The sequence below is a fragment of the Suillus plorans genome, assembly GCF_016647745.1.
Source record: "Suillus plorans strain S12 chromosome Unknown HD556scaffold_5, whole genome shotgun sequence".
NCBI lineage: Eukaryota > Fungi > Basidiomycota > Agaricomycetes > Boletales > Suillaceae > Suillus > Suillus plorans.
The window spans coordinates 229,877-254,678 of record NW_024537389.1 but is presented as its reverse complement, the minus strand read 5'-3'; the positions used below and the strand labels follow the sequence as shown (position 1 = coordinate 254,678).

Sequence of the window (24,802 nt, the reverse complement as noted above, 5' to 3'; positions counted from 1 at the left end):
ACGATAGCAAGATGACCATCAGGCTGGTGACCTTTGATGCATTGCACACGCTCGTAACGCCCAGGTTACCAATTTATACCCAGTATTCACAGACATTTGCACCATATCTTGGTGTACTTGAGCCAGTGCTACTCAAACAGTCTTTTAAAGTTGGTATGTCAACGATAACCTTCTGCCAGACAAGTCCTTGGGCTCAGGTCCCTCAGCGCTGTCACAGGTACAAAAAGAAAACCCCACGTATCAGGGGGATTCTGGCGCTGAAGGATGGTGGTCTGAAGTGATCAAGCGGACAGCCATCGGAGCTGGTGCCGACCCACAAGGTTCTATGCCCAGTCAACGTCCTTGTGGAAGTCTAATAACCACCTTCTAGCCGTAGACTCATCATTGCCGCAAATCGTTCCCAGTCTTATGGAAAGATTCAGTTCTCGACAGGGATACAAACTCTTCCACGACTCCCTCCCTGTACGTATGTACATCATCGGGCCCCTCTTCGACAACTCGTGCTCATGACCATGCTTCTGCATGCTACGTAGTGAGGCGACTGCATCAAATGAAGATTCGTACAGCGTTGATTAGCAACACGGACACGCGTATGCGTATGTCTTCTGGAAGTTTCATTTCCGCGTTAGCTAACTTGCCATGCAGTATCTGTGTTGAGGGATCTTGAAATTGCTCCGTATCTCGGTTCGATCCTTCTCAGCGAGGCTGTGGGAATAGAGAAACCGAATGCCAAAATATTTCGTCTTGCGTTCAGCATGCGGTCTGAGTTAGTCCCGATGGAAATGCAGGGCGGTGTTCACGTAGGAGATGAACTTGAAAGGTATGACTTAATGTTCACAAAGTCACGTTGTTTCGGATTTCTTTTAGTGATTATCATGGCGCTCGGGCTGCTGGAATGCATGCCCTGCTGTTGCGCAGGGCCGGTCCAGAAGGTGATGGTGAACACAAGGAGGAGGGTGAAAATCTCCAAGGTGTACAGGTAGTGAACGACCTGTGGGGGGTGGTAAAGTGGGTAGAACGGCAAACCACTTGAGAGCTTGCTCGCCGTTGGCTGGGTTGGAGTCTTCAATAACACAAAATCGACTCTACAAAGTGTTCTAGACCAGAAGGCGAATAAGATATAAAGAAATACGTCACGAGGACCAATGAGAGTTGGTTTTGCTCGGTGATGCTGGTAAATGGCGTTCCACCGTCTGCTCAGGTGAAGTGACCACGTTTTCTGCCTTCTCACCCAACTTCAACATCGTCCACCTTATGACACGATGATCTCGGCGCATCATTCCAGCCAGTGTACGTAGTGTGCGAGGCGAAGTGTCAAAATGCATCGTCCAATAACTGGTAAAACGGCAAGGTCACCATGAGCTCAACATAAAGTACTTGAGACTTACTCTCCGATGGTGTAATACTGTTTATGGCGCCGCATTCGTTCAGGAAGTGTCTGTGTTCCGTTGAACTGGATATTTCGCACTACGCCGCCTTCGTTCATCACATGCATTGCAGACATAGTCACCAGGTCTTTTATGTGTTTCTATTTCATAGTCATGAGATGCTAATTCCATGAAATGTAGAATGCGACTCACGTATTCCCTAAAATGACTGGCGATGCAGAACATTTGGTAGAGTGGCATCTTGACGTAGTCGTTCAAGTCCTAGGTAATGGTAAAGGTACGATCTCAGGATGCGCGGTTGTACTGTTCACCGTTTTGCCAAGTCAAACGCGGCGTAGAGAGAATTGCCGTGGTAAAATATTTCCACGTTGTCAGCCTGGAGTCTTCCGGGCAAACCATACAGGAGAACAAGTCTTACTTCCGAGTCATTTGATCAGACTCTCGAACGATCGCAACGTAGATGATTCAGATCCGTGAGAGACGGCACCATAATAACATCCAGAAGTCCTACTTCTAGTCGAAGATCCGATCATCTTCTCGGATTCTCTATGCACTAGCAGCAGCAGAGCTAGTACTAGCTTGTTCGCGAAGTTGACAAGGTATATATACCATTATGGATAGTTTGTTGTACTCAATCCAACGATTCGAAACTTTCGTGTACGTGTCGGAACAGCAACTGAATCCTGATCCGTCACCGAACCTTATCAAAAACCCCTCCCAGGTATGCAAAAATGATGCATCGATGATTTGAAGCGTCGGCTACTATTTGGCGACAAAGGCTTATCGGAACATGCGACCGCACGGGTCGTACTAGTAAGATTCTAGGGTGTATCATAAGTCAGGAGCAGATCGTTTGACGTATGAGTTTCATGCAATGCGTTCAGGCACAAGTACTATGCCCCGCTTACCTCGACACACGCACAAGTGCAAGTATGACTCGATATCGCGAAGCTCGCACGAATCAGTAGAACTGACGCAATCGTATCGGTGTTCGCCACCTATCCCGCATATCGTTAGAATACGTTGATTTGATTTACGCCCGAGAGATGGAAGATTAATGATAGGACAATGCCGATTGGGAAAATCGGGGATGAGCGAGTAAGTTAAGGGACCCCGTCGCCCACGACGTAGCAGTGGGTGCAATAGACTGCGGAATCATTGGTTGATGAAGGGGTTGCGTGCAATGAAACGAAGTTGCAGGAGCTTTGGGCGGCCTTGGCAACACCAGTCAGAGCACTGTAAAATAACAAAGGATATCGTCCACGGACCATGAACAACGGTGAAGTAACTCACATGTTATTCTCTTCAACGAAGGAACGTCTGTGGATCGTCCTTGTATTGGTCCGACTAGAGGAGTGTGTGTTGCCCTTACAAAATCACATTCACAGTTGACAGAAATGGGAAGACAAGTGATTAATGAACGCGGTTGCTAAGCAGTCTGGTTTTGTGAAATGTTCTGAACTCAGAAAGAGCTCAGACAAGCTCAGAGCGAAATCAGGATTCGGCTCGCAAGACACAATGCCATTAAACGTTTGGTAGCACGAAGAACTGAGGAGGCCACGATCAGATGTACGTGTACGATTTTGTGCCGCCTCACTAACAAGCACTATATTTCCTTGAGGACAAAGGGCTGAACGGCCAAATTGAACGTAGAGCACAGGGTTTCAACGTCTCGGATCACACCGTTAACCAACGATACCGGCCGCGAAGCTGGCCTCCGATGGAAATTCGTTCAAATCTTGATCTCGCTGTCGAAAAAGAACGTCCGCATCTGGCCGATATGACTTGTGGTGCTTGTACGTTGCTCTGGAGCAGCTCTGTAGCCGGCGAGTTTCCAAATTCATGGTGCAGTCCCCCAGCGCTTCAGCAACAAGCCTCCTGATTAAGCTTAAAAAGTATCTCGTGGGAGTCAGGGTCGTGAGGCAGGCAGGCTGCCCCACGCGGCGTCAAGAACACGGCTTGAAACGTGATATAGTCGCCTAAGCATACGGTGGTCTTCCGCGGGGTTGCTGACTCAAACTTGAAACTCGGTTTTCGGGGTGATGGAAGTACCGATTTGAAGAGGATCGCCTTCCTGATCTATGATTCGAGGGTTTACTAGTGGAATAACCAAGTCTCCGGAGGTATATCGTAAGTGGCTTGGCCACCGGAGATCCTAATGAAAAGTCTCACGATTTGAAGTTGAAACTTTCTTTCACTCAGCACGCGCGGTTCACCAAACTTTTAGATGTAATACGCGATCTAATCAAAATTTTTGTCGAAATCGAGCTCGAGGAGCGACATGGCACAAGCGCTCATCATGATCAAGCTTTTTGAAATCTAAGAAGGAAATGCGCCGCAGTGGATCGTCTGTGATATCTTTTTTTTCTTCTTCTTGTCCTGACAGAGAAGTGATCTTCGGTCGTTGGAGGATCTTTATTGACGCCTTCTCCCGTAGAGGGCTGTTTTGCAATTTTTGGTGATTGTCCCATCTCATTTGCTGTGCCATCCTGGAAACTCTTTACCCTGCATTCCGGATTTTCGTTATTTCTTTTTTGCTATTCCTTCAAATACAAAGCTTGCAACGTTGCAGCGCTTCAATTCCCCGTGGAGACTACAAGATTTGACCAGGTCTGGTCAAGCGCTTCCTTCTTTTTTTCTCCATCACTGTCTCCCGCGTGAGCCCTTCACGGCGACTCCACGAGCCTTCTCCCTTCGACGTCTTATAATGATTCTCTGTACGTCAATCTGAGCAAGTCGTTATATCAATTTCGCCTTTCAGGTTCTCCTTTCTCCGATTCTTCCTTTTCAATCAGCTTCTCGTTTACATTTCTTATAAACGTCTATCTCCACACGAAAACAACCTTTCCAGTCCTTCTCACCACCTCCACCATGTCTCTCTTCGAGCGCACTACAAGAGAGTGCTCAACTAGACCCCCGCGACTCCAGCCATCGCCTTCGCTTCCCAATTTACGGTGAGCCGAGAACTTTCCTAAGCCGGTCATCATTATTTCAATATCACTCACCCCTTGGTACAGACCAAGTCCGCGAGAGATGGTTACATCTCGCCACGTGGCTCCCCCGCAATCATCAAACTTGCGTAATTCGGCTTCTCCAATACCCCCGCAGCCCCCTACTACCAAAGATACCAGTCGTTCAAAGACTTATTCCAGGAAGCCTACAGCAACAAGTCATTACCTCACGCCACCTCTCACGCCATCTTCATCCCTTCAAAGCGATGGCACCGATCATGAATCTACAGATTTCAACATTCCCATTGCAGATCTGAAGGGTCTCACCCTCGCTGATTCTGGTCCCGAAAGCAATCAGCACAGCAGGTTTCTGATCGTAAGGACTTTTTAGATTGGTTGAGAGCCATGCTAAGTTTCATGTAGATCGGAAATGCACCCAGTGATATATCCGAGGATGTAATTGCTCAATATTTCAAGAGTCTTTCATCTCCCACCATCACTAGCCCCAGGGCGCGTTCCGCGCGCCGCTTTCCGCCAAAACCGATCCAAAACATTTTCCGCAGGAGTCCGGAAAATCGAGATTTCATAGTCGCATTCCATGACGTACGCGATGCTGAACGCGCCAAGCGCGTCATCGAGTCAAGGGCGTCTACACGGATGCAAGATGATGGCAAAACTATCTCGAGTGCGCAAGCTACTGGTGTTGCTTGGCAGGAGGCGTTAACGTGCTGTCTTGCAGAAACTGGACATTGTGCAGAGGTAAGGCCATCTTGTCATTGATGTCTGTAGTTTGCTAATATAACGCTTGCGGTAAGCTTTTGGGCACCTTGTCTCCCGTTTTTATGACACAAACAGAAGGCGCGTTCTGCATATCTGTCAATGATACTTCACCCACTCCCGATTTTTCTGCTTCTCGAGCCCAGAGGCATTTTGCTATTCCGGTCAAAATCAAGAGTATATTGGAAAAATATGGGGACGTCAAGGCCTTCAACTGCATTAACGAAGATATCGAGAGCTCGACTCAGGCAAGTCTCTCACCGTTTGCCCATCCTTGTCTGTGTTCCGTTATCCACTTGCTACGATTAGCCCGTAGCGTGCACTTTTGGCCTACTACCGTACGGGCTTCCCTTTCGGATACTCAGTTTCCGACGTCACCCTTCCCGTAATTGACAAGTCATTAACCTGTTAAATGACCTAGATTTTCCAAGCGGAATATTTTGACGTCCGAGATGCGGATGCTGCTTGGGAAGAGCTGGACGGACGTGTTGTGGATAGCATGAAACTTCGTCTTTTCAGCAAGGCATCCTTACGTGATCATTCCGCAGAAGCCCAGAAGGAAGTTTCGTCATTTAATAGAGAATGCGAAATCGGGAGCGAACATACCGCGGAGCCGAAGACACCCACGGCGACTACTTATTTATCGCAGTCACAAGCCACGTCCAACCCAACTGCAATTCCGTTTCCCGTCTTGAATGACGTCGGTGCAAGTGGGTATTATCCAGAGCGTGAGCAACCCGCTTTCGATTCCCGTGACAATATCGCTGGTAGTCAAGCGTTAAAAGACAGAAGGAGATCCACTGCGGGACCTCACGACATTCACCCCGTTCATCACTCTCACAGCCGCGGTGAATCCACTGACATCAACATCGTTGACAATTCCGCCCCTCAGGGACAGTACGGCAGGCGCAGTTCCAATCACCTATTCGATTCTACTCGCGGCCATTCTCATCAGAAGTTATTTGATGCAGATCACCGGAAGCATAGCATGTATGATCACGAGCAAGAAGTCGGTGATACTGCCGGCTTAACTGTAGCAGCGACGGGCACGGCACCACATCTAGCGACATATTATGCGACGGAGTATTATCATGGTGCTCAATTCGACATGAACCAGCCACCTTGGGTAACATCACCACCGGTCCCAAACCCTATCACTATGGCGATGCATCCTGCTCCTCCCCAATCTCCCATGTCGGCTCCACCCGTATATTGGGATGCCATGAGCGGTGGTTGGGTGACCTTCCAGTCGCACGGTGTTCTAGAACCATGGACCATGTACACATCCTCGCCTTATTATCCGCAGCCATCGCACCCGGTAGCGGAATATCCCTTCCCATATACTGCATCTTCTGCTCCGCTTCAGCCAGGTGCTGTTGTCACGCGCCCGCCACCACTGACCCATTCCTCATCTCGCGCTCCGCCCGAGGGCAATCAATTGGACATCACAAAAATCGAGCACGGTGTCGATACGCGGACCACCGTGATGGTTAAAAATATTCCGAACAAAATGACAGACAAGGAACTTATCACGTACATTAACAAAGTATGTCCTCGGAGAATCGATTTTCTGTACCTGAGGATGGATTTCCAGAACGGTATGGTGTTTGCGGTTTTAACAGTTTCAGCGGATACTGATACAGTGAGTGCAGGGTGCAACGTTGGTTACGCCTTCGTCAATTTCATATCGGTGCAGGATTTGTTACGTTTCGCGAAGGCGCGTCTAAATGAGAAGTGGTAAGATGTGTACCATGCGGCGAATGACATTTGCTGACCTTATCATTAGGAACATATACTCCAGTGAGAAGGTACTTCAGATGAGCTATGCCAACTATCAGTACGTCTCGCTCCGCTTTCTTTGACACTACTAAGTCGAGCCCTATGATAGGGGAAAGGAAGCCCTCGTGGAGAAATTTAAGAACTCCTGCATCATGGATGAACGTGAGGAATGGCGTCCAAAGATATTCTTCTCCGATCCCGGGCCGAATCAGGGACTTTCGGAGGAGTTCCCAAAGCCTACACATATCCGGAGGAAGGAGCGCAGCTCGTACAATCGTGGCACGTTGTACCCTCCTGGTGTCAGCACCGGCGCAGGTCACTATAGGTATCTCAATACCGGAAACATTGGTAATCCTGTCTCGCGACACCCACCAACTCGTGTTTCTGGTGAGGACAGACGACGTCGACGTGGCACTGACAGTGTTTCTTTTCCCTCCCTTGTCGGAGCTGAGGCTGAGGATGCCACGCGGTCTGGCTGAGACCGCGACAGGCTGTTATCTGCCTTCAAAGGCCTTCACGCCCCCATTAGAGGTGGCCGGTAGCCCTTGTTGGGAGACCGGGGCGCGCGTCAGAGTCATGTCGTACGTTATCTTTTCACGTCGTTCCGACACATCCATCATGCGATCCCATCCACGCATTACGTGTCATACCGATATTCCCCGAGTTATTTTATGCTTTAACGCTATTTGTTGTTTCCCCTGTGCGTCATTTATTCCACCCCCCCTCTCTCAGGTCTCGTTCATAGCCTTTTCCTATAATGTACTATTTATGCCGGCAGTCACTGTTGTTTTCGTTGCATTGTATTTCACGTTGCTTTCATCACATAGCTGTTGATTCAGAGTCTCCAATGACATGTATCGTGATTGCCAACTGTTTACATGGAAGTGGGGGTGAATGAGGGTGAAATTCAATCTGATCGCGTTTCATGACCTAGTGTCGGCGTAACGAAGGTTGGTGACATGTGCTCCACTGGTCCGAGGGGCGGACGCTTCTAGTCAAAAATTTGGCACTAGTGATTTTTTGAGCATCATCACGATGTAAGTTCGTTGGTCCCTGAGCGTCAGCGCTTCAGCCTGCGGCCGCCGCTAGAATGCGACCTTTATTAGAAGTACCGCCGCAGCATGACCTTATTATTAGGCCTCCGTACAATTCGTTCGAGGCTACAATAAAAGAAGCTGACCCCTCCATAACGTTCTTTGGGCATTATTACAGTACTAGAGGGTTATTAGCACATTGATGGCCGCTGTTGCCTAAGACGTAGGTGAAAGACACTCTCGGTGAGCCTGCATGTAGCCTGGTAAGCATAACCAGCCAATGAGAAAGTACTCAGTCCTCAAAAGGCAATCAGGAGTTCGTTGCTGCTTCCGCTTAGACTTCAGTGCTGTACTCTGTTCGCCCTTACAGTGTATTATTGATAAGTAATGGATTCAGCACTCCTTAGAGTCGACGAAGAGAAGGCACGCCATGCTAAACGTGTAAAGCTTAGGGAGCTGAACGCTGCCATGGACATCCAAGGTGAGTCATGGAGATCGTTCATACCCGGAAGCATCTAATTATGATTTTATGAACAACAGTAGAGTTGTCTAGGCTGGACTCCACCTTGAAGCGCCACACTGGTTTGATCAAGCGCATGCGCCTGTCTCTTGGTGCTGATCATCGTGACCAAATCCTCAAGGACATAGACTCGTTGTCGCTGGAAAAGTACATCGACGAGATAGCTGGGGCCGCACTAGAAGGAATCATGAGATGCAAAACGGAGAAGGATATTTGGAGTGCTGTTGAGGTGAGAAGCAACTTCCATGGGCGCCGCATACATTGACCGCTCAACAATTTTAGGTTATTTCAGCTCTCCACAGACGCTTTCCCGCAGCATTTACTACTCCTTTCATTTCATCATTGTCTACCGCACTTGCTGCCCCGTCTCGTGCAGCTCTCTCTGCGTTACCTCCTGAACAGCGGGAGAAGGAGGATTCTGCGCGAGTTTCTCGACAGCGTCCCCTTCTCCGTGTCTGTTCTGAGCTCGCATTAGTCGGAATCATTACTGATGGACAGAGACGAAGTGGCGGTGAATGGATAATGAAAGTATTGAGGGAATTGGTAGGTTCTATATGAATTACTGCTTAGGGCATAACTGATAACTGTCAAGCTGTCTAACGATCCAACCTTGTCATCTCTACCCCTTCTCTCCATATTTCTGAAGTCATACTCGAGACCATATTTGGGCCTGACGCCTCCTCAGAGCAAGCAGATATCCGCTGAAACAGAACCTGGAACCTTGTCTTCAACAACTACGAACGCCACCCAAGGAGAATTTCCGACGCTCTTGCATGAGGACGAGGAACTTGTAGAACAAGAAATTCGGGATCGATTCAAGCGCATGTGCGAAGGTTATTTTGACAGCGTTTCCAAGAAACTCACCATAGAGCACAAGGTATGTATCTATATAAATATATGCAGGTTTTCTCCAGAAAAAATAATCTTCTATTTTTGCAGCGCCTGCAAGATCAAGATCGTAGGAATCATGAAGCATATATCCGGTCTGGGGAGATCTTTGAGGATAGGCAACAAGCGTATGAGAAGATGACAAAAGGCTACGAGAAACTACTTGCAAGCTGCCAAACGTCGGTTTGGAACTAATCTTCCAGCGGTTACAACAGTTGATGTATCTGTTCTCAGACTCTCGGAACTGCTGTACCTGCCTATGCCGTCATTGCCCACCGCGTCCCAGAAGTCGGATTCCATCCAAATTGGAGGAAATGCCGTCTCGGGCGATGATGAAGATCCTCTCGCGAATTCTGGGGGTAAATGGGAGGACGAGGAAGAGCGTCGCTTCTTTGAGGACATCCAGGACCTAAAGGACTTCGTGCCAAAGTCAGTTTTGGGCATTGAGAGCGACGAGAAAGAAGATCAGGAGATCGCAGAAGAGAGAGAAAAGGTGGAGAAGGAGAAAGCAGATGCTGAAGCAAAGAAACTAGAAGAGGAATTGGAGGGCCTGAAACTGGACGGTGATCGAGTAAATGGAAGAAACGACGGTACCACCGAAGTTGAGATGCGCGAGGAAGAACCCGATGGGTGTGTCTGTCTATCTATTAGTCAATTCAAGATTGCAGGGTCACTTATACTGTTTAGTACAATCACACCGACACCGACGTCCCCGACTAAGGCCTCAAGTCCCCCGTTGTCTCCTCAACTCGCCCCTCAGGGACCATCGCAGCTACTTACTGCTTTACTTGCACGCCTCCCCGATGCAACAAATCGTAGCATGATTGACCAAGCTGCAATCGATTTCGCGTTTTTGAACTCCAAGGCGGCTAGGAAGAGACTTATAAAGGTCAGCAGTCAGGCCTGTTCCCAGTACGGATTGACTGATAGTTCCGTAGTTCTTGGGTGCTGTGCCAAAGAATCGGACCGACTTACTTCCTCATTATGCAAGGTTTGTAGCAACTTTGAACAGATATATGCCGGACATTGGTGCCGAGCTTGTGGCACTGGTGAGCTTTATCTCAGCTCGATAAGGTCCTACGTCACAGCTACTTTTCAAGCTGGATGAAGAATTCCGCTATTTGCAACGAAAGAAAAATGTGGTGAAAGAGCTTGCAGAGGTTCGCTTGAAGGTAAACCAATGATCTGCTCGCATTATCCCCCCTATGCTAATTAAGATGGAAAGAATATCTTATATTTGTCCAGCTTGACGAAGTTTCGCGTCGTGCCTTCTCATCTTGTCCTCCACATGTTCAAAGTATGCTTGGACGATTTTTCTGGAACGAACGTCGAAAACATCTCGATTCTCCTTGAAGGGTGCGGTCGCTTTTTATTGCGCAGTGACGAGACTAGGGAGAGATTTGGTACTATGGTCAGTTTACAATGCATACAGGCTGACAGTCGCTAAATGTTCTTGTTGCAGCTTGAGCTCATGAGGCGTAAGCAGAGCATGCAACACTTTGATCAAAGACAAATCCTTCTACTTGAAAACGCATATTATCAGGTCAGTGCGTTGCACTTGGCCGATCAACCTTACTCACACAAATGATGTAGTGTAACCCACCTGAACGAACGCCGAGACAACAGAAGGAGCGCACTCCTTTGGAACTTTTTATCCGCCATCTTATATATGACGTTCTAGCTAAAAAGACCATTGATAAGGTCCTTAAGCTCCTTCGCAAGCTTGATTGGGATGATCCAATTGTTCAACGCGCTCTGCATAAAGTTTTCACCAAACCTTGGAAAATCAAATATAGCAACGTCAATTTGTTGGCCATGCTGACATACGACCTCCAACGTTATCACCCTGCTTTCGCGATATCGGTTGTGGACCAGGTTCTTGAAGACATTCGAAGAGGCTTGGAACAGAACGTCTATAGCACGAACCAACGCCGTGTGGCTGCCATAAAATATCTGGGTGAACTCTATATCTACCGGTTGTTGGGGTCGATCCTAGTGTTTGATACATTGTGGTCGCTGGTCACATTCGGACATCGTCAGTGCATGACACAACTTGCATGCCTCAACTAACTCCTTTTCACAGCTGAAGGACATCCATTGCCCCGTCAGCCTTGCCCACTGGATATGCCTAACGATTTTTTCCGCGTTCGTCTCGTTTGCGTCCTGCTCGACACTGTTGGCATGTGCTTCGACCGAGGGACTCAGAAGCGGAAGCTTGATAATTTCCTTGTTTTCTTCCAGGTAAAAGTTGCTAGACATCTCGTCTGCGTCGATGCTTACACCATGGCTTTGCAGTACTATGTCTTATGCAAGGAAGATCTGCCCATGGACGTTGACTTTATGCTCTCTGATTCGATCGAGGTGAGTGAGTCTGCTTCGAACAGCACACCTGATCTCAATTTGCTTGCAGGCTATCCGGCCCAAGATGACGATGTATAATACAATAGAAGAAGCCGCTGTAGCTGTCGATGATATGTTCAATGCTGCTTTGCAGAACGCTGGTTGTACGTTTGTTTGTCACTTTTTGTGGTGGGCACTCAACTCACACTTCGAAATAAGTATCAACCGGTGAGGATAGTGGCGAAGACAGCGACGAAGAAGGCGAACGGCCTCAACAACAAGACGAAGACGATGATGATACGACTGGTCAGGAATCTTCGGTAAGCGATAGCTTGGCTGAATCCTATCTGTGCAATAACCAAGATTTGACCGTGCCTCCTAGAATGAAGATCGAACAGCGTCACCTGACCCTGTTATCGTCCTATCCACACAAGAACATCTCGGACCATCTGAGGAAGCTGAAGCCGAATTCGAGAAAGAGCTTGCTAAGATTATCACAGATTCTTCAGCCGAGTCTAGAAAGGTTGACAAGAAGACAGCTTGGTGGGATTCTGCCGTTCTCGCCCCTAATTTGCGCAAGAAACGGGCTGACGAAGGTGATGTCGATGCTGGCGGCGACAACAAGCCAGACGGTGACGCCGTGATGCAGTTCACTGTCATTACTAAACGTGGCAGTAAGCAGCAGGTGCGCATCTCTGTCTTGAGCTTGACTATTCTGTCCTCACCGACGATGGAATGTCAGGGTCGCCATCTTCTTGTACCAGCCGAATCGGCGCTCGCCGTACACACGCGATCTGCACAACTTCAAGACAAGGTAGAGCAGCAACATCTCAAACGTTTGGTCCTGGACTACGAGCAGAGAGAGGAAGCAGAAGAAATGAAAGGTTCGATCCACGGGATACAAATATTGCACAAACGTTAACGCGTGGTTTAGCTCTCGAAGTGCGCAACAGGGCTGGTGCAATCAAGATCCGCTATATCGGATAGCACTAACTACATCGTTTGTCGCATCAAACCTCATCCATAGCCTAGATCGATGCATCGACGGCGGCGCTCTTACGTAGCGACAGTTCGTGAACGAGTTTCATACCGCCTCAGTGGCATTCGGCCCAGTCATTCTCGCATGCATTGTGGGGCTGACCTGATGATTCCCTTGGCTGTTCGCTCAGCCCGTGGCTACCATCTGTAAGCCTCATTACATTGGCTGAAACCACATAGTAGCCGCGTTTCTTGCTACACACCTTTTGTTTTTCTGTTTAGTTTCTATAATTTATTATCCGACATTCGTTAGTATTACGGAGTTAGATTTCGCGTATGTTTCAATGCAGTCAAATGTTTAATGTTCAGTCTATGTACTTGATCCTTGAAAAGCATTATAAACTCTAACCTGATCCCCAGTGTATACTTTCGCGGTAAATACACGATACACATACTTCATTGCGCCCACTGCGTGCTTCAACCCCAAGAGGATTGCTTGTATCTCTTCTCGAGCCTTGAAATGGGTTTCAAGGTAGCTGCAGACTATCATTAGTATCTAAAGTAGTTTCTTGTTTCAAAGTAAATGAAGTCACCTTAAATTTTGGCACCGGTGCAGGCTCGACTCAGCTCATCAACGCCTTTGTTTGCCTTCTTTTTTCGTCATATACACGCAGCTAAACACTTTCACTTTTCCTCTGAACCATGGTAGCATCTCTGCTTCGATAAGAGGGCAACCATCTAATCGCAAGGACTCGATTTCGGCCCTGCACCCAGGCTGACCCCCACCTTCAGCAGCGGGCTGATCAGTGCGCAGGCGGGTCTTGACAAGGGAATAAGCATTTCTGGTGAGTAGATCACCACAGCTAGAGAGGTCGACATGTCTCAAGAAGGTGCACACGTCTTGATGCTGATCGTTCGGATGTGTACCGCAAATGAAGTCGAGTACTTCATTAACGACCCCCTGTATGCCTGATATTTGGAGGGTTTCCAATAAAGGCGCTCCAGCAATGATGACATTCAGCGACCTGGCGGTAGTAGTGCAGCTTCCAATCCGGAGCTCCCTCAAAGCCCGAAGAGAATCGGCGTGCGCAAATTCTAGCACGTCAGACGAATGGCTAATGCTGAACAAGTGCAGGACTTGCAAATTAGGTGCGACGATGACGCGAGTAATCATAGAGACTGATGCAATGTTGAAGAGTTTTAAGCATTGGAGGTCGGAAAGTTCCACGCAGTCATCGCCACCTGACTGCATTGGGATTGGGACCAAATCAGAGAGCACAAGATTCTCCAGTGACTGATTGGCCGTCAGGGCCGGGAGTATCTCTATCCATCCTGCCTCGACAGTCATGGTTCTGAGCTGACGCACCCGACTCCATAGCCCGCCCATTGAAGGGGTAAAGTTGGCAACTTTCAGGGTATCTAGGTGAGAGGCTTCAAAGTCTGGCAAGAATCTCTCAAAACCCGGACACCCTGTGACATCTAGATGTTCGAGACGCGAAATGACTTCTGTCTTGGATAATCGGTGGAGCAGATCGTAGAGTCGGGAGAACAAGCTTCCAGGTGCTGCGAGAGAACGAAGGACACACCAAGACAATGACGAGAGTTCTGAGAGGATGGATGGCCAGTCCATCTCCGATATATTATGGTGAAAAGAGAGATCCGATATGCGTGTCCGAGCTCGTTCCATCCATAATCGTACCTTTCTAGTGGGACGGTTCTTCGAAACCACCAGTGTCTGCCAAAGTGAAGGAGTCTTAATAGCTATGCCGCGCCAATGTTTGCAGACATGTGACAGCTTGAGAATCTGTGCATGGTCTGTAGCAACCACGAGGCCAAGGATCTCTGCAAAGATTTCTACAGGTAGCTTGCCGATGTAATATGCTGTCTTTGCAATGCGCGCTCGCCTTCTTTCGTCAGCAGCCTTCAAGGCATTGGTTGCTTGTGACTTCAGTGCATTGAGTTCCTGATGGCGCTGTGCATCGTCTGATTTGATACGCTCGAGAGCAAGGTCAATCATTTTGATGGCCACCTCGTCCTTGTTAAGCGCATGAAATAGACGTGCTGAGCGAGCATAGCCTTGCCAACGATCTGGAGCAGTATCCACAACTTTCTTCGCGTCCAGGAGAGCAGCTTTATTGTTCCCGAGCTTTTCATGCAGGGCCGCACGAGAGTCATAAACAATGAAGGAATCACAGCCGAGTGAAATGGCCTTCACTCTGGATTAGTATGGCCAACTGGGCAGAGGATGCGATTGAAAGACATACTTCATCGAAGAGCACAAGGGCTTCAGAATGTTTATTTCTCCTGAAATTAAAAACACCCTGCTGAAAGCTTGCTTTCCAAGACATGTCTGTATTACGACAGGTGGCAGTCAAACAAGCTCTGTAACTAGGAGATGATAATCAATGGGGTCTGTGGTGCACCGTGCAGTTATTTGCAGTGAGAGTCAAGAGCGCGTCGCCAAACGCGTCCGACGCGTCTGTTTGGTGATGTGTCACTTGAAATGGCAACTCTTTCTCACCTTTAGTACGACGCGTCCACTCGATGAGGACGAGGACAAGGTCCAGAGTCCGTTATTCATGTTCGACTCCGATGAAGACTTCCCCGATGACTTCGTCTTGGATGATCAAACGCTGGCCATCCTTGACAAGGAGGAGTCCAGGTTTGAGGAGTCCAGACGTGTTGATGAGCCCGACGTAGAGGACCTGCCACCCCCAGCGAAGCGGCAAAAACTGGACACAGGTCCTCCGCAGGATTTCAGTGCTTTCAGTCGCTCTCCTGATGATACCGAAAATTTACCGGACATCACGCTGTGCGATGACGACACGTACAAAGTTGAACTGCCGCAACAGTCTATCATATCGGCCCCTCAAGCTACATCTATTGTGAACCCATCTCTTATAGCATTGGAAAGGCATCTGGCTTGCTTGCGAAAGCAAAAGAACGAGGTTTGATGCCTTGCATTTCTAAATGAGTAATGGATGTGGTAACAATAATACATGCCTAGCTTCACAAAGAGAAAGTGAGGCTGCAGGAAGAGTTGCGACACACGCTTTCTGCTAAACTCGCCAAAGAAGGGGAAGTTGTCATACTAAGGAAAAATATCGAGAAGGTAACTCACTATCAATCAGTCGCCTGAGGACAACTGAAAGCCTGATTAGATAGCTCAAGACCATGCAGCGCAAACAGCGAAGCTCAGGGCGGCCAAGGAGGAGTCGGAGGCCAAACAAACGCAGATGCAAAAAGAAATGAAAGAGGAGGCAGAACGCCTGAAGACATTGTTTACTTTCAAGGTATGGATGAGTTTTATCTGCTCCCCTACAAGCTAAGGCTGTATTTGATAGCAACACGAAATAGAGACATCTACCCGAAAGTCTCCATGGTCTGCGCGCTCCAAGAAAGCCCCAATGGCACCTCTTGCGACGCCCGTACCTTTATCTTTGCAGATGCAAAGGTGGGATGAAAGCGGAGCTGTGGCAGGCCCTTCGAGAATCATACAGGAGAGCCCTACCCGACCTCGCTTTGGCGAAATTGTAAATAATGAGCGTACGAGGAAACCAGTGGTTGACACCCGAAATCTACCATCTGGATTCCAACTCTCTACAACCCCTACAAAGTCGCGGGTGACAGATTTCAGCAAAGGCAAAGGCAAGGCAACTGACTCAAACCAAAAGGGTCCGTCACAAGTGCAATTCGACAGTGGTCCTCCGCCAGCGTCGTTTCATTTTGAAGGCACGCAGACGAATTTGTTCCAGGCGGCTCGGGATGATGGTTCTAGCGCGGCGGCGCAAGGGGACGTCTTCATGGCCGACTCTAATGTGGATACAAACTTCTATTCGCAGGATGACGTTGAGATGACCGACGGAGCTCAGGATCAACAGATTCATGTCACTGTGGACGAGGAATCCGAAGAGGTGGATCCTCACAGGTGGATTTTGGATGTAAGTTTGTGCCACCCATTGTGCCCCGGCTTTATGTAACAACCAGAATAGTTGCATCGGCTTGTCCTAATGCACATGCAACCGACTTGCAGGATGACTACATTTCATGCCTTGTTGGGAGTTTCACTACCAATCGGACCCAAATCGGATGCATATACTTCCGCATGTTCTCGTATACTGGACGTTCTCGCCAATGTACCCACTCAGGAGCATCAAGCTTGGGAATTCGCAGCCCAAGCGATTTGTGGCGCTCTAATAGAAATGGCAGATATACTAGCCGCCTCTAATCATGTATGTGTTTCATATGTATTGTGATCTATTCATGAATCATGGATGTCTCCTGCAGATAACGTCTTTAGCTGCCCTTTTTAGCCAGCTGACTCAAATAACGTACACCCTTCCAGCACCTCATCCATATCTCTTGGTGTATAAAGCCACGGACCCTGCAGAAGATAGAGTTCCTCGCATTCTCGCCGTGATATGTTCTGTTATTCAGGACCACATCAGTAAACTAGTAATTCACGATACCGAGAAATCGGAACTAGGTCTACTTGCCAAGGAGTCACTCGCACTACTGGAAGCCTTGTGTTGGAATACTCCTAGTGACTTGGAAAATATGTGAAGATGTCGCATTCCATAGTCAATCATGGCTGACGAACGCTATAGGCTAGCCTTCGTACCTCGTTGCCCTTCTGTACTATCGATACTCTTGGATTCCTCTCGCCCGATTTGGTTTCTTTTTCAAAGTACACGCATGCTTTCTCAGTTCTCAACTCGTGAGCATGACCTTCCTACCATAATCCTCCCTTTTTCAAATCACGTTTAGGACCCGTCCTTTTCCAACCCCTTTTATCATTTCCTGACACCGAGGGGCAATCACAAGACTATACTCGGCTCCCTCATGTCGAGCGAATGTGCTCCCTCTTGATCGATTCCAGTAGAACGAGCAACGAGGTACATACGGTAGCATAATCCTTATCTGACCCTACTTACACCGTGACAGGCCGATGGGATCAAGCGACACATCCTGACATTTTTTGCTATGCTCTCCGAGGCTCATCCAACTGCTCACACGATTATCATCGAGTCGCAATCCGTGATACCTTCGATCATTGTTTATTTATACGGGCTGTCAGCACCTGTGTGGCAAAGCGACGAGGCAATGGAGTCTGACCCCCAGGCTACTTCAAGGTAACGAATTTGCCTTAAACTGGCCACATTTATATTGTCTATTCAGAGTGATTCGACGGATGAACCAAACGACCTTTCTCTTGCACCATTTGATGTTTAAAGCCGAAACTCCCCTTAGATTGCGAGAGCGTCTAGAGCGCGCACCACGGCACTACAACGGTCTTGTACATCTTTTTGTTGTTACCATGGGACGTCTCAGTTTTGCTGATGTGCCCGAGTGGGTGCAAGAGGAGGACAAACAGGACTTGGAAAGAGTTGCCGGTATGCTGTTAATTACATATTGTTCATACTTCTAGCTAATAGTGACACAGGGCTTGCAAAGGATCTTTTGGAGTTGTTGATGGATGCGCCACAGATGGATGCTATATGGGCCACATACCAAGAGGGGCCAGATGAAGAAATGGAAGATGATGAAGAGGTGGAGGCTCGACGGCTTGCTGCCAACATGATCTAGTGTATCAGTGTGAGAGGCTGTGTCATCTTCCTGCAATATATGTCTACCTGCGTATCTGTTGATTTGTTGGGCAGTGGTGTTTATGGCCATGCCTTCAGCTTTGTGTTGTGTCGAATGATGCAGGGTTCATCTCAACTGAGGAGGTGTCCTGGCCACCTTGGTTCTACTCGAACACGTTGGTTACTGTTTGCCTACATTAAAACCAAAACTTTTATGTAATTGACGCGTTTTTGTCGTGGGACAGTGGGTGTGCATTAATGTTACTTATACTAGACCAACTGGCCACACGAGTGTAGAAATGAACTTTGGTAATACTTTGATCAACTTTGAATAAGAGTTCAACGAGGCAGATCGGATACCGAGACTGAGGATCACTTCCGGACGAATATGCACCGCTCGGTTTGCAGCTCACCCCGAATGACCTTTGCACAGGTATCTTTTTGCGTGTTACAGTGATTGGATGACATAAACTTTGATGTCTGTCTAACATTCCCAAGTATCATATACTAATGCATCGTCAATTAAAACATAAACCTGAAATAGCCTTCAAGTCCGTTGATTAGGCAGCAGCGTTTGCCGGGGAAGTACCCAGAGACTTGAACTTTTCAGCAACCGATTCCAGACCATGGTTCGAGGAAATCAAGACCTCACCTCGTGACAAAATTTCTTGCGCCATTGGAACGCCTTCTTGTCTGCATAACTGGTTGCTTCTAATATCTGCGCTCGTTTCATAGCAAGAGCACAGGCTTCTGCACGATATTTGACAGTCCAACGTCGTCTTAACTTTGCCTGAAGTAATCGTAATTCATAAGACACAAGCGAGGGAGCCAGGTGTCTAAGTCGTGCAACGTACGGATAAGGCGGAGTTGTTGTATTTGCCGGTTTCCACCACTGGCCAGCTATCCACCGCCGTAGACTTGACCTCACCAGCACTTTCAAGCCACAGTTGCCAGAGACAGTCTTCCCAGTCGAGTGATCGAGATTGGAAAAGAGAGAAACGCTCGGTACACCATATAGGATAGTCCTTATGAAGAACAACAGGGGACATCGGGGCGAATGGATATGTCCTACGGCTATTGTTGCCTAGTACAAGAGGCTGCGGAGACGTTGACCGAATGATGGAGCTATACAAATTACTCGAGAGGTGCAAAGGCAAACCATCCGGGAACAGGACAACTCGATCAGTAGGCGCCAAGAGACGAGCAACGTTTAAATAGGCATTGGCAGATCCTCCGAAAGAAGATGAAACTTGGAGTACGTGCAACGACAGACCGAATGAGGCGTGCGTATCAGAGAGGCTCATAAGCTCTGGAAACCTTTTCAGTATGGTTAGATGGTCCGTTGGAGCCGACGTCACGACGACCAGAGACATAGGACCTGTAAAACCGTAAACGATGGCGCTCCATAACAAAAGACCGAGTCCAAATCACCCGACCAGGCCGTGAGTGTGCTAATGGTGTCGTGCAGCCTGTCCTCTTCAGTCCACAGGCAAGCGGTGAGGCCACTGTCCACTGACGAATGAGTAGCCAGGATGAAGGTCTCCAGATGACCAGGGGACGTATTGGGAAACGCGATGGACATTCGCTGCTGAACCGATACATTTGAGAGAGGGGAAACACGGTACAATGTGTCCGAGTCTGGCACGTCTGCATCTTAGAAAACGAGTATTCCAATATCCTTAGCAACGTACTTGGGCTATGACCTATGTGTGGGTGGCCAGCTGCAACAGCACCTCGCAAGGCACTATGCATTTTGAAAGAGAGGAAGGTAACGCTCACGCAGCAGTACAGGGACAACAAAATCCGCAGCCTTCCTAGGTGTCCATAGCGGAAGCGGTGTAGGTCCTCGAGCAGGAATCCGGGGAAGTTGGTTATGAATCGCACAACACCAGACAACGGTCCTGGATGAGAAGAAGCTTCTACTATGCTTTGAAGGTAGGGTGATTGGTTCTTGTCGGTATGAACTGACGATTGGTTCTCAAGATGGACACTTGCCCCTTTAGCGTGACGGTGATATGAACCAGCAGAAGATAAGTAGCTCTGGAAACTGCCCGAGCCTGAGAGAAGTTGTGGGCCTTTGTTTAGTTGAGGAAGTGAAGTACTGGCACCGAGTTGGCTCGTAGGTTCCATTCCTGCAGTCACGTCTTGCAAGCGTGAACATGATGAAAGTGAGATGATATGCGTGCATTATTACTAGCTGACTAAGTCTTCCCCGAAATTACATAAATCGTGGTCACCACAGTGATTACTCGTCCTCCTCAACATCACCGAACTCAAACATCCCAGCACGATCGCGCTTCGCTTCAGCAACTGCAGTTTGAAGTTTACTCATGATGTGTGGGTATGCGCCAATATATTTGCATCCCTTGCGGTCAATTGATGCCAGACCCTCACGGAGTAGGTCAGCGTTAATGCAAGCTAAAGGATCTTGTGTAGCGACGGGGTCATTGGGATCAATGAGACGCAGATGAAGCGTAGCGCCCTCCTTGTAGTCGATGTTAGCAACAAGTTTGCGACCCTCGCACAATTGACGGAAGCGCTGAACAGCATCTGCGTGATACTCGCTTTCGGACGCCACGAGCCTGACAAAGCTATGCACAACACCATAAGTGTTATAAGCAGCGAAAATGCAAATTGTACCATTACCTTAAGCGAGCATCTTGCGCTTGACCGGGCAGGGAGCAGAATTTGGGATCGAGAGGACGGATATTTGAAAACGAGACAGTGTCTTGGTTTCCATAATCGATAAATGTTACTTCAGCCTCCTTCTTGACTGAGGATGTACGGCGAATCCTGGCACGGTACCACGACCCGTCCGAAAACTTAGCAGACACTAAATCTCCTGCCTTCGGCGTAAAATTTGATGGTGCTGGATGTGCAACACGATGATGTAGAGAGAAATCGCGCATCAGCTTTTCTAAGGTCGCGATCCCTGACGTACACCGTGAGAAATAGCCATTCGAGCAATCCTGTGGAAAGCTTACCCTCAGTGTTTAATATTTGTACTGAGAAACTGAAGCCATTTTCTGCCCGGACATCACTGATAATAACATCCAGATATTCCGACTTTAAACGTCCAGGATCATCTTCGGCAGGGGGAGCCTGAGCAGCCTTCTCTGCCTCCTCATCATAGTTCTTCCACAACTTGGGAAATGATTTAAACATCGAAAGGAAGTGCATCAATGCGGCTTACGTTTTTTTGTGCTTGCTTGGCTTCTGCCTAAAATGATGTCATCAAAAAGTTCAATACTCAAGGATCCAAGCAGCGCTCACTTCGGCTGCGTACAACTGTGTGGACCAGGACAAACCGTCGGCAGAGAAGGAGTGTACGGACGCAAGGCCCTCCTTAACTAGAGAAATTGCGACGTTTTCACTCTTCAGCCACAACGTTCCGATGAAACCGCCAGATTTGTCGACGGTGTCCACTTCAAATTCTACATCGCGTTGCATGTACCGGTAGGTTGCGAAGTCTGCAGCCTCCTGACCAAATGGTTCACTCCTCTCGGAAGGATTACGTGCTGTTCGGGGTGCTCGAATGCCTGAGAAATAATGAGGCATAGTCTGGAAACTGGTTTTTGTCGATCTTACCATTCAGGACCAAGGTGAGCGACTGGTTATCTCTTGGGAGAAAGAGCCTTGGGAAAAACATTTCAGAACTATTCGTCAGAACATAGTGCTAAACCATACTTAAACCGAGACCCAGAGGCAACATAATCGATGACAGCGGATATCTTCCCTTGCCTCTTGAAGCCATTAACGAAAGTGGTGGCACGTGCGCCAGACTAGAAGACAAGTCTGAACCTCCGAGGAGCGGATACTAAGATATACATACCTCTGAAATATTAACGGGGGGCTTTACAGCTGGCTGTTCTTTACCAGAGTGGATACCACGGGTCTCAGCAACAGCGCTGAATTCAAGAGTTAGTAATATCTAACAAGTGAGGGTGTCCTTGTCTTACACTTGTTCTGCAGCCATCAATTTGTCATAGTCAGAGGAACGGTCCTCATCATCACGTCGATGGCGGACAACGGAGGCAAGGCCTTTTTCTACTAACTGCTCTGCCACGTTGCTGAATTGGAAATGTGGGTGAATACAAAACACCAATATATATCTTGCTTACGAGATTTGGTTTCCATAACGGACTGTTGCGCATTCGCGCTCCTCATATTCGCCGTCACGAGGACGAATGAAGTCAACCGTAACTTTGACGTGCTTGCCAATAAGTTTCTTCCGAAGGAATTCACGAGCTTCTTGTGCATAGTAAGCCTGCTTAGGGTCGGAGAGTCTGACAACTATCAGAAGGCGTCGATGATTAAGACATACTGCTTACTTGGGTCCTTTTGTTGAGCTGAGCTGCAACCGACGCTCCTTCCCGCTCTCCTTATCAATGACAGTTATTTGATCGCCACTCCATACTCGAATGACAGTTCCATCAAAGATGCGAGCATTTCCATTAGTAGTACCACTTGACTGGGTAATCGATGCAGACGCGGTTGGCATATTGGCATACAGACATGCTCGCTTTTCTTTTGCAACTTTCTCACTCGCACGTAGGCGCTCCATACCTCCCCCTGCGGCCAGCATGCCGGCGTGCCAATCGACAACACGAGCGAGCCCAGCGGCGACAAGGTGTTCAGCCACATTGCCAGCGGGATGGAGGACTGCAGCAGATATTGCCAAATATACTCTCAGACACAGAAAACGACGTACCAGTACCAATAAATATCGATACCGGCGGAGGTGGTGCACTATTAGCTCCGGCTTGGAATGGCGTTGCTGTCGAAGTTGGCAATGACAATATAATTACCCGTACAGATCGCTGGAGCAGCCTAGACTCCGTGAAGAATTTCGCCTACAGACCATAATCCAAACAAAGTTATTTTGACATGTGAATTGACTTACTTCTTCTGCCCAAGGCTCTGAAGGTTCTCCTTGCCTTGGGGATGTCCTGGCACAACGAACACCAGCGAGCGCAATGTTAGCTATTTGATGCTCGCCATCCGGCATGAAAAGTCGGACCCGGAGAGTAGAGCCGTCCCGCACTTGTTCCACGAGTGCTAAAAATATGAATTTAACCAAGTAATACAGTCGTGAGAAGACGTCATACCGTCAATGGCCTTCCCCTTCCACTCCGAAACAAACACTTGCGAATCGGTTGGCATTGTTTGGTGTACGACGCGGGCCTGCGAAAATGACAGAAGCGAGGGTAATTGTAAGGCAGCTAAGAATACGCACCTGGGGACCATGAGAATTCCATAGACCTTTTCCAGCCGCCTTCGCTTCAGCTTCGATGTCACGTTTTTGTATATCGTCCTCTGTGGGGTCCCGTTTCGATTCCTTGACTTTGGCCCAACCGTTCTTTAGCATCTCAGATGCAACATCCACACCCCCGATTTCAGCAGTGCCAAGGTCGCGCGTGGCATCCTCATTGGAAGGAAAACTATGTGTGGAAGTAAATGAAATCTCTTTGCCTACCGCCAATGCACGAAGAAAATCACGAGACTCAAATGCCCATGGCTGGAAACAACTTCTATCAGTGCTAACGATAAACGCAGCAAGAGTATCTTACCTCGTCCTCTCGAGTCAGGTTTCCCATTCTTGGAGCCACGACATCAGCAAGATGTAGGATTCTGCGGAATGTAGCGGGTCAGACCGTGTCGCTTTCCCATTGGACTTCTCTGATTTGCATACCTCTCCTTAGGACTCTGCCCTTGTGGTCCTGTACGTCCACGCAAAACGAGGGTGTCGCCGGAGATGACGGCTAGGTTTCATGCCCTAGGATTAACAGGATGCGCAGAACGAAACATGTCTGTGCACACACATTTTACAATCTACACGCAGCAAGTCAAGAACAGGAAAATGAATAAAACACTCGGACTTACAGCTTTGAGAGACATTCTGCGAGTTTATCCAAGAAATACTTGAGCAAGAGGTAGATGCAAACGAATTACTGTAAGTTATTACAAATTTAAAGTGCTTCGGAGTTCACAAGGAGATCGATGTCAGATCTATGGGAACTTATTTCCTTTTTCTGAATTGACGTAAACACCACGATGCTGTATCAATGGCCTCGAGGAGGTATGCAGTCAAAAAGCCGTACACTTACGCGCGCGCAGTTAATCGCCTGCATCATGGACTTTGCCCGCATATACGAGGGAAGCAATACAGCGCTTAGAACGCTAGATTGTGTTGCTATGCACAATCACCAAACTAGCATGTCAATCAACACGTGCACACCACGGGTGGGGTCGTATACCGCCTGGGCACAGCAACTGCGCACAGATGAACGCAGCGTCACTACAGATTCCAGAAACAACTATAATCCTTATAAGCTGTACCAATCTTTTATTGCGCCAACAAACCGATGTCCCCGTCTCGCTTTCACGAGCATCTCACCTTTGACAGCGATGTCAACTTGCCCACCTCTCCCCCGCTATTCAGCAAAGGAAAAACACCAGACTATAACAGAATTGACGTCATGGCACAGATACGTGCAGCAACAATGACCTCTACACCCCTCAAAGAATTATTAAAAGACCCTGCTGTTATCAACACGCTCCA

General features: G+C 48.2%; 10 protein-coding genes across 10 annotated transcripts; 6 read left to right on the top strand and 4 right to left on the bottom strand.

The window, feature by feature from the left end:
* Nucleotides 1-11: 11 nt before the first annotated feature.
* On the top strand, nt 12-1,033 carry HD556DRAFT_1437768 (HAD-like domain-containing protein; the record flags this gene model as incomplete). Its single annotated transcript, XM_041305749.1, has 6 exons — nt 12-153; nt 207-320; nt 371-466; nt 534-596; nt 646-820; nt 868-1,033. The coding sequence occupies 6 exons, from the start codon at nt 12-14 to the stop codon at nt 1,031-1,033; spliced, it is 756 nt and encodes a 251-aa protein (XP_041165599.1).
* Nucleotides 1,034-1,133: 100 nt separating this feature from the next.
* Nucleotides 1,134-1,628, bottom strand: HD556DRAFT_1227426 (uncharacterized protein; the record flags this gene model as incomplete). The annotated part of the gene is made up of 3 exons (XM_041297162.1): nt 1,134-1,335; nt 1,389-1,528; nt 1,581-1,628. The coding sequence occupies 3 exons, from the start codon at nt 1,626-1,628 to the stop codon at nt 1,134-1,136; spliced, it is 390 nt and encodes a 129-aa protein (XP_041165598.1).
* A 2,440-nt stretch (nt 1,629-4,068) lies between these two features.
* HD556DRAFT_707562 (uncharacterized protein) lies at nt 4,069-5,774 on the top strand. The gene is made up of 4 exons (XM_041311365.1): nt 4,069-4,342; nt 4,406-4,715; nt 4,763-5,098; nt 5,155-5,774. Exons 1-4 carry the CDS (start codon nt 4,260-4,262, stop codon nt 5,503-5,505), a joined length of 1,080 nt encoding a protein of 359 aa, XP_041165597.1. The 5' UTR covers nt 4,069-4,259; the 3' UTR covers nt 5,506-5,774.
* An 828-nt stretch (nt 5,775-6,602) lies between these two features.
* HD556DRAFT_1227571 (RNA recognition motif 2-domain-containing protein) lies at nt 6,603-7,374 on the top strand (the record flags this gene model as incomplete). The annotated part of the gene is made up of 4 exons (XM_041297169.1): nt 6,603-6,714; nt 6,769-6,853; nt 6,903-6,953; nt 7,005-7,374. 4 exons carry the CDS (start codon nt 6,603-6,605, stop codon nt 7,372-7,374), a joined length of 618 nt encoding a protein of 205 aa, XP_041165596.1.
* A 942-nt stretch (nt 7,375-8,316) lies between these two features.
* HD556DRAFT_1489224 (ARM repeat-containing protein) lies at nt 8,317-12,664 on the top strand (the record flags this gene model as incomplete). Its single annotated transcript, XM_041308776.1, has 19 exons — nt 8,317-8,410; nt 8,473-8,678; nt 8,732-8,992; nt 9,042-9,326; nt 9,389-9,516; nt 9,572-9,967; nt 10,025-10,226; nt 10,276-10,386; nt 10,438-10,509; nt 10,563-10,748; nt 10,800-10,880; nt 10,931-11,372; nt 11,421-11,578; nt 11,633-11,698; nt 11,748-11,841; nt 11,897-11,997; nt 12,060-12,362; nt 12,420-12,561; nt 12,612-12,664. 19 exons carry the CDS (start codon nt 8,317-8,319, stop codon nt 12,662-12,664), a joined length of 3,381 nt encoding a protein of 1,126 aa, XP_041165595.1.
* A 459-nt stretch (nt 12,665-13,123) lies between these two features.
* On the bottom strand, nt 13,124-15,109 carry HD556DRAFT_707046 (uncharacterized protein). Its single transcript, XM_041311364.1, has 3 exons — nt 14,920-15,109; nt 13,249-14,864; nt 13,124-13,191 (listed from the first exon to the last, which is right to left on the bottom strand). Exons 1-2 carry the CDS (start codon nt 15,001-15,003, stop codon nt 13,287-13,289), a joined length of 1,662 nt encoding a protein of 553 aa, XP_041165594.1. The 5' UTR covers nt 15,004-15,109; the 3' UTR covers nt 13,124-13,191; nt 13,249-13,286.
* Nucleotides 15,110-15,162: 53 nt separating this feature from the next.
* HD556DRAFT_706905 (uncharacterized protein) lies at nt 15,163-16,181 on the top strand. The gene is made up of 4 exons (XM_041311363.1): nt 15,163-15,603; nt 15,663-15,767; nt 15,836-15,948; nt 16,000-16,181. Exons 1-3 carry the CDS (start codon nt 15,235-15,237, stop codon nt 15,905-15,907), a joined length of 546 nt encoding a protein of 181 aa, XP_041165593.1. The 5' UTR covers nt 15,163-15,234; the 3' UTR covers nt 15,908-15,948; nt 16,000-16,181.
* On the top strand, nt 16,009-18,655 carry HD556DRAFT_1489209 (uncharacterized protein). The gene is made up of 8 exons (XM_041308775.1): nt 16,009-16,596; nt 16,648-16,887; nt 16,943-17,214; nt 17,263-17,372; nt 17,423-17,550; nt 17,600-17,787; nt 17,834-18,048; nt 18,099-18,655. The coding sequence occupies exons 1-8, from the start codon at nt 16,063-16,065 to the stop codon at nt 18,239-18,241; spliced, it is 1,830 nt and encodes a 609-aa protein (XP_041165592.1). The 5' UTR covers nt 16,009-16,062; the 3' UTR covers nt 18,242-18,655.
* Nucleotides 18,506-19,822, bottom strand: HD556DRAFT_1429502 (uncharacterized protein; the record flags this gene model as incomplete). The annotated part of the gene is made up of 3 exons (XM_041304816.1): nt 18,506-18,565; nt 19,095-19,618; nt 19,651-19,822. 3 exons carry the CDS (start codon nt 19,820-19,822, stop codon nt 18,506-18,508), a joined length of 756 nt encoding a protein of 251 aa, XP_041165591.1.
* A 363-nt stretch (nt 19,823-20,185) lies between these two features.
* HD556DRAFT_706650 (uncharacterized protein) lies at nt 20,186-24,203 on the bottom strand. Its single transcript, XM_041311362.1, has 19 exons — nt 24,124-24,203; nt 24,063-24,072; nt 23,933-24,002; nt 23,811-23,871; nt 23,477-23,758; nt 23,349-23,424; nt 23,144-23,298; nt 22,952-23,093; nt 22,572-22,902; nt 22,362-22,526; nt 22,200-22,310; nt 22,073-22,148; nt 21,928-22,022; nt 21,829-21,875; nt 21,514-21,779; nt 21,434-21,460; nt 21,225-21,384; nt 20,887-21,172; nt 20,186-20,831 (listed from the first exon to the last, which is right to left on the bottom strand). Exons 1-19 carry the CDS (start codon nt 24,136-24,138, stop codon nt 20,486-20,488), a joined length of 2,721 nt encoding a protein of 906 aa, XP_041165590.1. The 5' UTR covers nt 24,139-24,203; the 3' UTR covers nt 20,186-20,485.
* Nucleotides 24,204-24,802: the final 599 nt, after the last annotated feature.

What these genes read in the sequence shown, in the direction of transcription:
- HD556DRAFT_1489209 (XM_041308775.1), top strand. Translation starts at nt 16,063, where the DNA reads ATGGCACCTCTTGCGACGCCCGTACCTTTATCTTTGCAGATGCAAAGG. An exon ending in CCAGTAGAACGAGCAACGAG is followed by an intron (nt 17,551 to 17,599) that starts GTACATACGGTA and finishes ACACCGTGACAG; the next exon opens with GCCGATGGGATCAAGCGACA. An exon ending in GACCCCCAGGCTACTTCAAG is followed by an intron (nt 17,788 to 17,833) that starts GTAACGAATTTG and finishes TTGTCTATTCAG; the next exon opens with AGTGATTCGACGGATGAACC.
- HD556DRAFT_706905 (XM_041311363.1), top strand. Translation starts at nt 15,235, where the DNA reads ATGTTCGACTCCGATGAAGACTTCCCCGATGACTTCGTCTTGGATGAT. An exon ending in TGCGAAAGCAAAAGAACGAG is followed by an intron (nt 15,604 to 15,662) that starts GTTTGATGCCTT and finishes ATACATGCCTAG; the next exon opens with CTTCACAAAGAGAAAGTGAG. An exon ending in TAAGGAAAAATATCGAGAAG is followed by an intron (nt 15,768 to 15,835) that starts GTAACTCACTAT and finishes AAGACCATGCAG; the next exon opens with CGCAAACAGCGAAGCTCAGG.
- HD556DRAFT_706650 (XM_041311362.1), bottom strand. An exon ending in CAGAGCCTTGGGCAGAAGAA is followed by an intron (nt 23,094 to 23,143) that starts GTAAGTCAATTC and finishes TATGGTCTGTAG; the next exon opens with GCGAAATTCTTCACGGAGTC. An exon ending in GCCTCTGGGTCTCGGTTTAA is followed by an intron (nt 21,876 to 21,927) that starts GTATGGTTTAGC and finishes GTTTTTCCCAAG; the next exon opens with GCTCTTTCTCCCAAGAGATA.
- HD556DRAFT_707046 (XM_041311364.1), bottom strand. Translation starts at nt 15,003, where the DNA reads ATGTCTTGGAAAGCAAGCTTTCAGCAGGGTGTTTTTAATTTCAGGAGA. An exon ending in CCCTTGTGCTCTTCGATGAA is followed by an intron (nt 14,865 to 14,919) that starts GTATGTCTTTCA and finishes TCCAGAGTGAAG; the next exon opens with GCCATTTCACTCGGCTGTGA.
- HD556DRAFT_707562 (XM_041311365.1), top strand. Translation starts at nt 4,260, where the DNA reads ATGTCTCTCTTCGAGCGCACTACAAGAGAGTGCTCAACTAGACCCCCG. An exon ending in AGCACAGCAGGTTTCTGATC is followed by an intron (nt 4,716 to 4,762) that starts GTAAGGACTTTT and finishes AGTTTCATGTAG; the next exon opens with ATCGGAAATGCACCCAGTGA. An exon ending in AAACTGGACATTGTGCAGAG is followed by an intron (nt 5,099 to 5,154) that starts GTAAGGCCATCT and finishes GCTTGCGGTAAG; the next exon opens with CTTTTGGGCACCTTGTCTCC.